This window comes from Artemia sp. Qi Xiang Cuo, chromosome 21, assembly GCF_049724085.1.
Source record: "Artemia sp. Qi Xiang Cuo chromosome 21, ASM4972408v1, whole genome shotgun sequence".
Lineage (NCBI taxonomy): Eukaryota > Metazoa > Arthropoda > Branchiopoda > Anostraca > Artemiidae > Artemia > Artemia sp. Qi Xiang Cuo.
Window position 1 is genome coordinate 11,278,689 of NC_142814.1, and position 13,930 is coordinate 11,292,618.

At 37.1% G+C, this 13,930-nt stretch overlaps 1 protein-coding gene across 1 annotated transcript in view; it reads right to left on the minus strand.

The window, feature by feature from the left end:
- Positions 1-8,643: 8,643 nt before the first annotated feature.
- LOC148939235 (uncharacterized) overlaps positions 8,644-13,930 on the minus strand; it is a 271,064-nt gene continuing 265,777 nt past the window's right edge. The window contains exon 14 of the mRNA XM_089106820.1: positions 8,644-9,649. Coding sequence (XP_088962946.1) covers positions 9,480-9,649 — 170 coding nt within the window. The 3' untranslated portion in view covers positions 8,644-9,479. The remainder of the gene's footprint in view (positions 9,650-13,930) is intronic.

Below are 13,930 nucleotides of genomic sequence, written 5' to 3' on the forward strand. Positions count from 1 at the left end.
AGCTTTCCTTATACCAAACACTAGTATTTAGTGAATAGTTTTTATGAGTATATTTATGACTTTAACCGTTACCCTAGCTGATGAGAACGTCTCAGGGCTCACTATGTCACTACCTGGCAGGAAATGGTCCACATTGAGTCAGCCTATGGTCCATATTTGGCCACTGATAGACGCATGCAAGCATTAATTAGTTTAATCGGTTATAAAGCAGCAGAAAATAAAGTACAAAACTAGATATAAAAACTGACACCTTTTATGGTCTTACCAATCTTCAAAAGTGAGGAAAGAGGAGGATCTTGATACTGTCCCTTTTGCAGGCACTGGCTTTGAGATCTTCTTCAAAATATCCTCGCTGGGATAGATTATGGAATCTTTCTTCTCAGGCCACTACCATTTATGTATTCCTGCCATGTCTAATACTCTTATTTTAGGTGAGTCATGACTCTTTGCTTGATCAACACCAGGGTAATGTCCTCCTTCATAGACCACTTTTTCATAATCTCCCTCTACAATAGTATCAAATACCCCGTCCTCTACAGGCTTCTCATTTTCTTCCTGTTCTAGGGGAAAAGATGAGTCACCACTGTTATTATTCATTGAAAAACTGATCACTCTCCAGATCATCTTACAATATTTATTTTTCACCAGTACTTGCTGGACCGCTTTTGGTCTTGCAACTTTGTTTCTTTTCTTCCTTTGCTTTTTCCCCATCTTTGCTTCAATTTGTTTTTAAACTGCAGTATCAGCTAAGACTTGTTGAGCCACACTTCCTTCCCCTAGTAGATCGTTTTCTAGGAACAGCTTTCGCAAAAGTTCTGACTTGCTCTGGAGTAATAATGGAAGAGGACGGTTGTTCACTGTCAGCGAAGCATGTAGTACCATTTTCTGGTATGCATACTTGGGCAGCTCTTGAGGTTCGTCTTTGTCATTTTCATAAGCCATATGACCCGACGACATGCTTGTTCTGTCACTTACATACGAGGACAAAATATGTTCCTCGGTAAAGACGTGAGGGTTGAAATTTCAAATATCAGATTTGGCAAATACACTCTGGATATTGGAAGGGGCGAATGCACGTTGGAAGGATATACCAACCATTTCTGCTATATTGTAGATGGTAACTGTTTTTCCCGGACTGATTAGCATCCAATTATCCATCACTCTGATGTGTTGTTTTGAATGGAAAAAAAAACACTGACGTCTAGCGGTTGCAGCCTCTGGCTACTATAAGGTGGAGTGGAAAGAAGGACAATGCCATCTTCCTTTGTTATGTTCAAAGCGTTTACCGAAATATGTGATTCATGATTATAGAGGATCAGTAGCTTTTTTGCTCAGGTGAAGCAAATGAATGCTTCACTAAATGGTGCAAGTATTCGCAGAACAGCTCTTGTGATATCCACCCAGACAGGTTGGGTCCAGCAGCTGACCTATTTGGACTCCTATTTAGCATGGTGGGATGCAAGTTCTTTCTTGGAAAGATGAAATAAGGCGGTAAGAAATTTCCAGACGCTGCAACTGTTTCAATCATTGTAACTAGAGGGCCCCGTGTCTTCCCCTATGCCTTCCCAAGGCCAGAACAAAATTTGCACTTTACTGAAAAAAATATAAATGTTTTATAACTTTAATAAATCAAATAATATTAACATTTGATTACTAAATATCAGTATATGAATATTAAACTTACAATGCACATTCATTTGTATTTATTCAGTAAAGTTCAAATTTTGTTCTGGCCTTGGGAAGACATAGGGGTTTTGCGCCCAACTTCTGTTAATTTCTGAATTGTTAATTTTCTGCTCATTTTGAGTTTGACTCGGTTATTTATTGTAATTTCTGTTCGTTTTGGGTTTCCTTTATTTATCGATGGTGATTTGTGGTAGTTTCACGCTTGGTATATTATTTGATTTTGTCTTTGCTCATTTTTTTTTTAATGGAGTTCTTTATTTTTGTTTTAAAACCGTATTTTGTGGAAAAAGTTTTTTTTAATTAATTTCTGTTCGTTTTATATTGACATAGTTTTTTCAGGGAAAAAGAAAATAATACTTTAAATCTTTTCGTTTTTTAAGACTTTATAGTTTGGCCTGCTATTTGTATACTGGAAAAAAATTTTCCGCAATTTTTAACAAAATAAACCATTTTAAAAATCTGGACACAAATAGCAGTTTTTAATATAGTTTCCTACCTGCTCTAGTTGACCTAAAATTGAAAACTTGATACCATTCGCAAAAAAATCTGTTTACTTTCTTTGATAGCTTGGATACACTTACGCCATTTTGATTTGGTTAATTTCAAGAACAGATGTAGCCCCGAAAGTTCGAACATACCCTCAGTCGTTCTTGGGATACTGCTGAGATGCCTCATTGGGAATGAGCATTATCACAGTGCAGTCTGATTTAGTCTTAAGGCAACATTTAGTTTTTAGACATAATGGGCAAATGGGAGGGTGGGAGTGGAATGGGGATTAGTTGCCCTCCAATCACTTTCGACTATTAAAAAGGGCATTAACCCTTTCTATTTTCAATTGAATGAGCCCCTTTCAAAGTTCTCACGACAACTCCTTCGATGCGAAGTGCCCTGGTCTAAACAACAACAACAAAAAATATCACTAATCACTTTCGACAAGCCCTTTGAATTTCAAACAAATAAGCCCTTTTTTGAAGTTTCTACGACAATGCCTTGTATAAAAACCTTATATGCTTCAGCACATAACTTAAAACCCTTGCCCTGAGGGTTGTGTGGGAGTGTCCTCCTCAAAAACATATTTTCCATCTGGAAATCAACTACGCTGAACAAAATGGCTATCTCAAAATTTTTATTGGATGTGTTTAGGGGTATAATGGGCGTTGGGGGGGGGGGGGGGCGAGTTGCCCTTTAATCACTTTCGACTATTAAAAAGGGCACTAGCCCTTTTAATTTCCAATTGAATGAGCTTTTTTTGAAGTTTCTACGACAACGCCTTCTATAAAAACCTTAAATGCTTCAGCGCATAACTTAAAACCCTTGCCCTGAGGGCTGTGTGGGAGTGTCCTCCTCAAAAACATATTTTCTATCTGGAAATCAACTACGCTGAACAAAATGGCTATCTTAAAATTTTTATTTGATGTATTTAGGGGAATGATGGACGTGGGGGGGGTGGGCTAGGTGCCCTCTAATCACTTTCGACTATTAAAAAGGGCACTAGCCCTTTTAATTTCCAATCGAATGAGCCTTTTTTGAAGTTTCTACGACAATGCCTTCTATAAACACCTTATATGCCCCCAGGGCATAACTAAAAACCCTTGCCCTGAGGGTTGTGGGTGTCCTCCTCAAAAACATATTTTCTATCTGGAAATAAACTGCGCTGAATAAAAAATGGCTATCTCAAAACTTTGATTGGATGTGTTTGGGGAAATGATGGGCGTGGGGGGGCCAGTTGCCCTCCAATCACTTTCGACTATTAAAAAGGGCACTAGCCCTTTTAATTTCCAATCGAATGAGCCGTTTTTGAAGTTTCAAAGACAAAACTTTCTATAAAAGCTTTATATGCCCAAAGGGCATAAATTAAAACCCTTGCCCTGAGGGTTGTGGGGGAGTGTCCTCCTCAAAAATATATTTTCTATCTGGAAATAAACTACGCTGAACAAAATGGCTATCTCAAAATTTTGATTGGAGGTGTTTGGGGGAATGATGGGTGTGGGATGGGGGCTAGTTGCCTTTCATTAAAAGCTTTATATGTCCCCAGGGCATAACTTACAACCCTTGCCCTGATGGCTGTGGGGGGAGGGGTTGTCATCCTTAAAGATATAATTTCCAAAACTGTCAACTACTTTGAATAAAATGGCTATCTAAAAATTTTGATTGTATGTGTATGGGGAAAGGTGGGCGTGAGAGGGAGGTTAGTTGCCCTCAAATCACTTTCGACTATTAAAAAGGGTAGGCTACTAGCCCTTTGAATTTCAAACTGAATGAGCCCTTTTTCAAGTTTCTACGACAAAGATTTCAATAAAAAACCTTATATGCCCCCAGGGCATAATTTATAATCCTTGCCCTCGGGATTGTGGGGGAGTGTCCTCCTCAAAAATATATTTTCTATACCCGAAATCAACTACGCTAAACAAAATGGCTATCTCAAAATTTTTATTGGATGTGTTTGGGGGAATGATGGGCGTGGGGGGGGGGGGGCTAGTTGCCCTCAAATCACTTTCGACTATTAAAAAGGGCACTAGCCCTTTGAATTTCCAATCGCATGAGCATTTTTTGAAGTTTCTACGACAACGCTTTCTTTAAAAACCTTATATACCCACAGGACATAACTTAAAACCCTTGCCCTGAGGGTTGTGGGGAGTGTCCTCCTCAAAAACATATTTTCAATCTAGAAATCAACTACGCTGAACAAAATGGCTATCTCAAAATTTTGATTGGATGTGTTTTGGGGAATGATGGGCGTGGGGGGGGGGGCTAGTTGCCCTCCAATCACTTTTGACTATTAAAAAGGGCATTAGCTCTTTGAATTTCCAATCGAATGAGTATTTTTGAAGTCTTTACGACAACGCCTTCTATAAAAACCTTATATGCCCCCAGGGCACAACTTAAAACCCTTGCCCTGAGGGTTGTGGGGGAGTGTCCTCCTCAAAAACATATTTTCTATCAGGAAATCAACTATGCTGAAGAACATGGCTATCTCAAATTTTGATTGGATGTGTTTGGGGGAATGATGGGCGTGGGGGGAGGGCTAGTTGCCCTCCAATCACTTTCGACTATTAGAAAGGGTACTAGCCAGTTGAATTTTCAATTAAATGAGCCTTTTTTGACATTTATCAGACGATGCCTTCTATAAAAACCTCATATGCTCACAGATCACAACTTAAAACCCTTGCCCTGAAGGTTTTGAGGGAGTGTCCTCCTCAAAGACATATTATATCTAAAAATTTTGATTGGATGTGTTTGGGGGAATGATGGGCGGGGGGGGGGGGCTAGTTGCCCTCCAGTCACTTTCGACTATTAAAAAGAGCACTAGCCACTCCAATTTCCAATCGAATGAGCCCTTTTCGAAGTTTCTATGACAACTCCTTCAATACGAAGTGCCCGGGTATGGAAAAAAAAAACCCCAAAAAAACACATTGTGCCCACATCGTTCTTTACTTATGGAAGATAAAATAATGAAAGATAAAATAACGCGGTTAGAAATTTCCAGACGCTGCAACTACTTCAATCATTGTAACTAGAGGGCCTCTTTCGGCTGAAGTAATTTTGCCGACTGTTTTCTGACCTATATCGTAGGTCATCATGGTGTCCAGGTCATCAAATGATCATATCTGCCTTATTTTGAGAACGGCTGACGATAGGGACTGGGACAAGCTTAAAAGTCTGTTTATAGACATGGGTAAGTTTTGCAGGCGTACTTTTGTTTGTTTTTTCTTGTTTTCTTTTTTATTTGAGAATTTTCTCATGTGCAAAAGGGGACAAAGAATTTTTAGAGGGTAAATGTTGCTATGGTATATAGTGAGTCAGTGGCTCACTATGTACCACCTTATGCTGGCGCAGTATGCACCACCCGTCTTCTAGCCAACAGCGCCAAAATCTGATGAGACTGGTGCGTTATAAAAAGAAACGATGGTGCTACTTACAATGTCTGATCATCAAGGTTTCTAACAAGGCCAATAAAAACTTTTTTAGAATCAATCGAAATAGAGAAAATGAAAAAGTATGGGCATAAAATATTTTTCTAGGGCATAGCAAAAACTTTAAAGATAGCTAGCAAAAAACCAAGGTTGTAGATTATCTTCAAAACTGGATAAGGAAGTCAACAATGCAGTAAACAATATCATATGGATCAGGCAACTTGTTTCCACCTGAATAGATGGCAGTTAAGGTCTATGGCTCACTATGTACGTATGCCCAGAATGGACCACCTTTTCTTATATACTGTGCCAGTCATGTAGATACCAAAGGGTATGGGTAACTTACAAAAGTAAGAACTGGAGCTAGTGTCAACAAAAAAGCTACCAGCGCCATCTAGTATTTGACGACAGTTGGTATTTTCTTCGGTTTAAAAATAAGATTAATGAATTAACTAGTGCAATTGATAAATTTAAGGTAGTAGTGTCAGACCTCAGTTCCTGAAAGTAAAACGGTCGCCAAACAGTAGATGGCGTTGATAGCTTTTTTGTTGACACTAGCACCAGTTCCTACTCTAAGACGTTACCCATATTATTCGGTAGAGACCTTCTAGCAGACAGCAACTTATTATCTGTAGTAATCATAGCTAAATTTTATTGATATATTTGTATAGAATAGTACACATAAAATAAATGCAACTAAAATATTGACTAGTGCAAGTATTGCAAGAAGTGAAAGTACAGGAAAACAACAACATAAAGTATTGAAGAAACAAAAATGCAAGTTCTCGCTAAACTATTTTCCTTCATATTTTTATAATTTCATCCTTTAATCTAAGAGCACCACAGAAAAGAAGCGATACGGAATGCAAAATTTTGAAATGCACTTTTGATTTTTATGGAATTTCATAAGATTAAACATAATTCATGTTAATATTCTGAAAGTTTAATATGTTTTCAGGAAAGAAAATTGTTAATTGATTTTAAGTCAGTGACAGCCAAAACTTCGAACGCGAGTGGTAATAAAAAGCCCAAACTATTAAGAATTTTTTGAAAAGCTTATACTGGAAACGAAAAAGTACTCTCAAAACACTTCCTCTTCAACGTCATGGACAATGGACATCAAATGCCTTACCTTATCAGTAAACTTACCTCGAACATTGAAATTAATATTTTTCATAGTATCTTGTTCTTAACACCATTCCATACAGAGATTATTTTCAACCTCTTGCGGTGGTTTTCAGAACACTATTAGAAGCCACAGTTAGTTTCCATTGTGGTCTAGATGTACAAAACATCTTGTAAAAAAGTGGCAATCTGGTTCTGATTATGGCCTGCGTTAATATAAAGTGAACATAAGAACACATGAATAGGATGCCACGTAACAAATTTGAGAGTGCTTTAAAGTTTTTGCAGTATGTTCATTTTCTGATCATTTTGTAAAAAGCTGCAGCCATACCAATCTTAAAACTAATAAATAATAATTTAGTTTCAAAAGTTCTGGCCGTCGTTCATTTTAAAACATATTTTAGGATAATTTAGAAAATATACAAATCGTAACAAACTAGGAAAAATGCTTACCTTTTTTTCAGTTTTAAAATTATAATTCTTATATCTTTTTCAAAAGATGTGATTTTTTCTTCAATCACAGTTTCTTTATTTAAGGGAAGTATATATAGTTTTCAAATCCTTAAAAGCAAATCCAAAACATTAAAATTGATTTATATTTTGAAACATTCAAATGAATTGTTTGGCAATGATTTTTACACTCCTCAAAAATTATGGATTTAAGAAATGTATTCAAGATTTTGGATTATACAAACATAATATTTAGGGATTACAGTTTCTTAGATATTTCTAAAGGAAAATTAAGACAATTTGAAAATCCTAGTTAACAAATCCGTAACATTACATATAAGTTATGCAAACATTCGAAAGAATTTATCACAGCATCAAGACCAAACAGAAACAAAGCCAAGTGTGACTTAGAAATCACAAAAGCAATTACAAAGCACAAAACTTTTAAAGAACAAAGATATCACCTACTCATATATCTTAAACGTCCTAAACTTTTACTATAAAGCTACCTCTATTGAATATTCAAAAGAATATATCCATACTATAGTCCGGGGCCGTATCCTGAGATAGGGGTTACCGGACTGAGCCCCTCCCCCCAAAATATTGTTCCAACTCTTAAATTAGTTGTAAAATGGAGGTAACAATACTTTTTCTTTGAAAAAACTAGAAAAATTTCTTTGACCTAAAAATACAAATAAAAGAGCTGACCCCCCCCCCCACCCTTGAAGAAAATCCTGGATACAGCCCAGCTATAGGTACAACCTTCGTTCTTTCCTAACATTAATATTGATTATATTATTAACTATATAGTTAGTATATTGGGAGCGTTTCCCAATACAAACATAAATGCATTAAAATAGTAAGTATATCAATAATAAGCCATAATCATAAAATATTTCGAGTCTTAAAAAGAATAGATTTAGCTAAAGCCGGAAACAGTTTCCAACAAATCAATTTGAAATAAAAATGTGATTTTGTTTCAGGGTTATAACCAAGGCTGTATTTTAGGTCTTGGCTATTGGTTCGCGTAATTAGCCATTATATTTCTGGGCATTCGCTATGGATCAAAAGTCACCAAAGTTCCATTAAAACAAATATGCTGTGTTGAATCGTGGAATATGTCAGCGTTTTTATAAATCTGGAGACTCAGTATCAAGGGTGTGTTCCAAAACAAAACTATTATTAATGGTTATTTATATTTACTTTTGGACCAATATAACGGATAACACTGAATTTAAGAAATATATGTTACTATAGGTGTAAATATGACTAAATTGTTAGCCCTGTTTAGTTTTTTCTTATGGTAAAATTCACATTATCAGGCTACTAAAAAGTAATAACTTAACGTCTGGTATACAAGGCCGTTTCCATGGGGGGGGGGGGGGGGGGTGTGCCGGTTAGACCCCCCCCCTCCAAAAAAAAAAATGTCGAACTCGCAAAAACGTAACAAAATAAACATAAACAAGTTTTTATGCATTTTTTTGTAAATCGTCCCCCCTCCCCCCACCCCAAAAAAAAATATTGGATACGTCCTTGCTGATATACCGCTTTATCTAGGCTTTTCCCCTGGAGTTGTATCAGTTGGACTTCCTTTTAAGGAAATCCACAGATTGTATAAATCCATTGGGAATTTTTGTTGGGGGGGGGGGCATAAAAAACACATCTAAAGGGTGTGGGGTGGGGGATCCAAACCCCCTAACCCCTTCCCCTCCCCTGGATACGGCCTTGTGAGAGACCATTCCAAATGGAGGCGGAGGGTCTTACAAAGCTGCTCTTTAAGCGCTCAGCGCAGAGTATCTGCTCTTAATGGTAACCCAACCGTACCGTGTTCGTGTGTGTTTACTGTATTTTTATATTATAAACAGTTTAGTCGTTAAATTTATTGTTATCTGCCATTTTAGGATGAAGGTAGTAACAGATAATTATTTAATATTAAGGGTAATTGAGTTCTGGAACACCCCCCAAAATTACCACTACATGGAAATTAAGAAGATAAACTTGGCCCTAATCATATTTTATGACTTCAGACTATGTACCTAACAACTAAATCAGATCGTAAATTCACGATGATAAACTACCAAAACGATTCTTCTAAAACACCGGATATCTGCCCAATCGTTTGGGTAGATACCCAAAACGATTCTTCTAAAAAACTGGGTATCTACCACGTCCTCAGGGTCTAACTGTCTATACCACTATTACACTAATAAAATATCACATCCATCGTAATCTCACTAAGAACAAGTCTATTCTGATTGGCCAGTTGTGAAATTGTTGCAGCATCTGATTGGCCAGATGTGACACCTAAAATTCCAATCTGTAGGCAGAACAGGCGGAGTCATAATCTTGGAGGTTGATGGTACATCTGGAGGCTGATGGAGCAAGATCAATTCGGTTGCGGGCAAGGACATCCTCATGGTTAGCCACCCATGTACCAAGTGAGTCGGAATCGTATGTCGGTATAATCGTTACATCTGAAAACAAAACTTATAATTAAAAACATAATTTTAAATTTAATATGTGACTGACACTTGAGAAGTGTAAAGAGGTCGTGAGAAAGGATTTAAAGGAACGAATAAAAGTTCAAATAGGGATAAGTCCTTTTACTAGACAGTGAAAAATAGATACGAAAAAATTCTGGGTATTTCAACAACGTGCATCAGTGATCATTATCAGGAGATAACTTAAGACTTTGAATGAACCCTATTAATGACCTCTCTCAGCCAGTGAACTGAAACTATCTGTGACCCGGAAGTAATTATTTTATATTCTATAAATATAGTTTCTTATAATTGTAATACTTTAGATTATCTGCTGATGATGATCATTGGTGTATGTGGTCCAAATATCCAAAAATTTATGTATCTGTTTGTCACTGTCTAATAAAAGGAGTTCTATCTGAACTTTTATTTGTTCGTCATAGAAAGGCAATGCGGTACTCGAAAAAATATCTAAAGATTTAAAGGAAACAGGAACTTCATGGGAGGGTTTTAAGAGTTAAACTTTGAATAGATTAGGATGGAAGAGGAGCGTGCGCAGCCGTGTCGGCCTAATGTGGCTTGGTGCTGCAGTAAGTTGTTGATATTAATAATGATTGTGCCAATCTTTATATTTTTAGTATATGCCATCAGACGTGCACTCTGAATCGTCTTCATTTTACTTGGGTGGGAGGAGACAGGGTCAAATCAAAAAATATACATATGAGAATCACACAGACTATCGTTAATTTTAAAGATCTTGGGAGGGGTTTGACTCCCCCCTGACATTCGTGTGTGAATTAGGTTCATGTGGCGATACATCAAAGAGATTTTTGGAGAACGGTGGTAATTATATGATAATGGTTGAGTTGTTGTTTTTTTGTAATTTTTTCTTATGATTTTGTTCCGAGGCCCTTTTTGTACATCATGGACCACGTAACTCTAGTATTTGGATATACCATATGATATCATACAATCACTTGGTTGATTTTAGCTTTATATTTTCAGAAGGAAATCCCCTAAGAACGGATTAAGGTAAAGGTAAAAATACGGCATTGGATTTTACAATCCCTATCGGCTGTGCTTATCTCCTTTTCATGGCCTTTCAGCCAGGAAACGCAATGAGGAGGGCATTCATGCTGTGCTTTCGCACACCCTTCCTGTTTAACTCTTCCAAATTTCTCCGGGTATCCATTTAGAGCTGGGTCGAATCTGGCTGAGCTTACAAAGTCATGACACTGACCCCCGTTCCAACCAAATAACCAGCGGCTCCAGGACTCAAGCCCGTGTCCTCTCAGATAAAGGGTCTCAAGTCAAGCGCGCTAAACACTCAGCTAGGGCGGATTGATATCAAATAAAACTGATTAATTCCAAAAAACTACAAACAAAAATATAGTCATCGAGCGATTACTAGAAAGTAGCTATAAGAACTCTACCCTCTTTGAACTCGTAACCCTGGGTTTACTTTGGGACTTATTTCTCACACACTGGGTATTCACAGTTTCCCCAAAATCCAACTGTTTATAGCGTTACTTGCGACAAAATGGAAGTGCTATGAGTCTGCCTTGTGCTTCACAAAATATATTGTGTTGCTTATGACCAAAGACCTTGTTCGGAGTTGTCAATTTACGAACTTGTTGAAAAATAAAATAAAAAGGAAGATGCAAGAGTAGCGGTATCTGGTGTGTCTAGTATCCCAGGATATTTACTTAAGTACCAAGGAAAGTGAAAATGGAATATGATTGTTTGAATTGGTGAAGTGGAAACTTAACCTGGTGCTATGTTATTTGGTGTTTGGTTTCTGGTGTCTCTGGTTTTCCAGGGTCTTTGCTTAAATTACAAAAGACAGTGAAAATCAGTCGAATTGTTTGAATTGGTGAAGTAGAAACCTAACCTGGTGTTGAAACATTTGGTGTATCTGGTGTTTCTAGTATTCCGAGGTCTTTACTAATAGTACTAAAGAAAGTAAAAATGAAATCTGATTGTTTGGATTGGTTGAGTGGAAACTTAACCTGATGTTGAAAAATTTGGTGCATCTGGTGTTTCTAGTATTCCAAGCTCTCTACTAATAGTACTAAAGAAAGTAAAAATGAAATCTGATCGTTTGCATTGGTAGAATGGAAACTTAATCTGATGTTAAGTTATCTGGTGCATCTGGTGTTTATGGTGTTCTAGGGTCCTTACTTAAAGTACCAATGACAGTGAAAATGAGTCTGATTGTTTGAATTAGTTAAGTGGAAGCTTAAAATGGTGTTAAATTATGTCGTGCATCTGCAGTTTATGGTATTCCAGCGCCATTACTTAAAGTACCAAGGACAGTGAAAATGAGGCTGATTGTTTGAATTGTTGAAATGGAAACCTAACCTCGTGTTAAAAAATCTGGTGTTTCTAGTATTCCAAGGTCCTTATTAATAGTACTAAAGAAAGAGAAAATGAAATCTGAGTGTTTGAATTGGTTGATTGGAAACTTAACCTGATGTTGAAAAATTTGGTGCATCTGGTGTTTCTAGTATTCCAAGGCCTTTACTAATAGTACTAAGGACAGTGAAAAGGAATCTGATTGTTTGAATTGGTTGAATGGAAACTTAACCTGGTGTTAAGTTATCTGGTGCATCTGGTGTTTATGGTATTCTAGGGTCATTACTTAAAGTACCAAGGACAGTAAAATGAGTCTGATTGTTTGAATTGGTTAAGTGGAAACTTAAAATGGTGTTAAATTATCTGGTGCATCCGGTATTTATGGTATTCCAGGGTCATTACTTAAAGTACCAAGGACAGTGAAAATGAGTCTGATTGTTTGAATTGGTTAAGTGGAAGCTTAACCTGGTGTTAAGTTATACAGTGTATCTAGTGTCTCTAACATTCCAGGGTCTTTATTTAAAGTAGCAAGGACAGTGAAAATGAAATTGTATGAATTGGTTAAGTGGAAACTTACAAACATCAGGAAATTTAGGAAAATCTGGAATTCAATTTTTAAAGAAAGATATTCATATGTAGTTTTTGGTAGTGGTAGGCGTCAAATTGAAGAAAAAAGAGGCTGGGGTGAAGATCACCAACATGGCATCAAACAGCTTAAGAAGATGCAGCTCTCTTTTTGAAGGTGTAGCTCTCTTTTGAAGTTGTAGCTCTCTTTTGAAGGTGTAGCTCTTTTGAAGGTGTAGCTTTCTTTTGAAGGTGTAGCTTTCTTTTGAAGGTGTAGCTCTCTTTCGAAGGTGTAGCTTTCTTTTGAAGGTTTCGTTCTCTTTTGAAGGTGTAGCTCTCTTTTGAAGGTGTAGCTCTCTTTTGAAGGTGTAGATCTCTTTTGAAGTTGTAGCTCTCTTTTGAAGGAGTAGCTCTCTTTTCAAGGCGTTGCTCTCGTTTGAAGGTGTGGCTCTCTTCTGAAGATGTAGGTCTCTTTTTGAAGATGTAGCTTTCTTTTGAAGGTTTAGCTCTCTTTTGAAGGCGTAGCTCTCTTTTGAAGGTGTAGTTCTCTTTTCAAGGCATAGCTCTCTTTTCAAGGCGTTGCTGTATTTTGAAGGTGTAGCTCTCTTTTTGAAGATATAGCTTTCTTTTGAAGGTTTAGCTCTCTTTTGAAGGTATAGCTCTCTTTTGAAGGTATAGCTCTTCTTTGAAGGTATAGCTCTCTTTTGAAGGTATAGCTCTCTTTTGAAGGCGTAGCTCTCTTTTGAAGATGTAGCTCTCTTTTTGAAGATGTAGCTTTCTTTTGAAGGTGTAGTTCTCTTTTAAACATGTAGCTCTCTTTTGAAGGTATTGCTCTCTTTTGAAGGTGGAGCTCTCTTTTGAAGGTGTAGCTGTTTTTGAAGGTGTAGCTTTTTTTTGAAGGTGTAGCTCTCTTTTGAAGGTGTCGCTTTCTTTTGAAGGTTTAGCTCTATTTTGAAGGTAAAGCTCTCTTTTGAAGGTGTAACTTTCTTTTGAAGGTGTAGCTCTCTTTTGAGGGTGTAGCTTCCTTTTGAAGGCGTAGCTCTCTTTTGAAGGTGTAGTTCTCTTTTCAAGGAGTAGCTCTCTTTTAAAGGTGTATATCTCTTTTGAAGATGTAGCTCTCTTTTTGAATATATAGCTCTCTTTTGAAGGTGTAGCCCTCTTTTGAAGGTATAGCTCTCCTTTGAAGGTGTAGCATTCTTTTGAAGGTGTAGCTCTCTTTTGAAGGTGTATTTTTATTTTGAAGGTGTAGCTCTATTTTGAAGGTGTAGCTCTCTTTTGAAGGTGTAGCTTTGTTTTGAAGGTGTAGCTCTATTTTGAAGGTGTAGCTCTCTTTTGAAGGTGTAGCTTTCTTTTAAA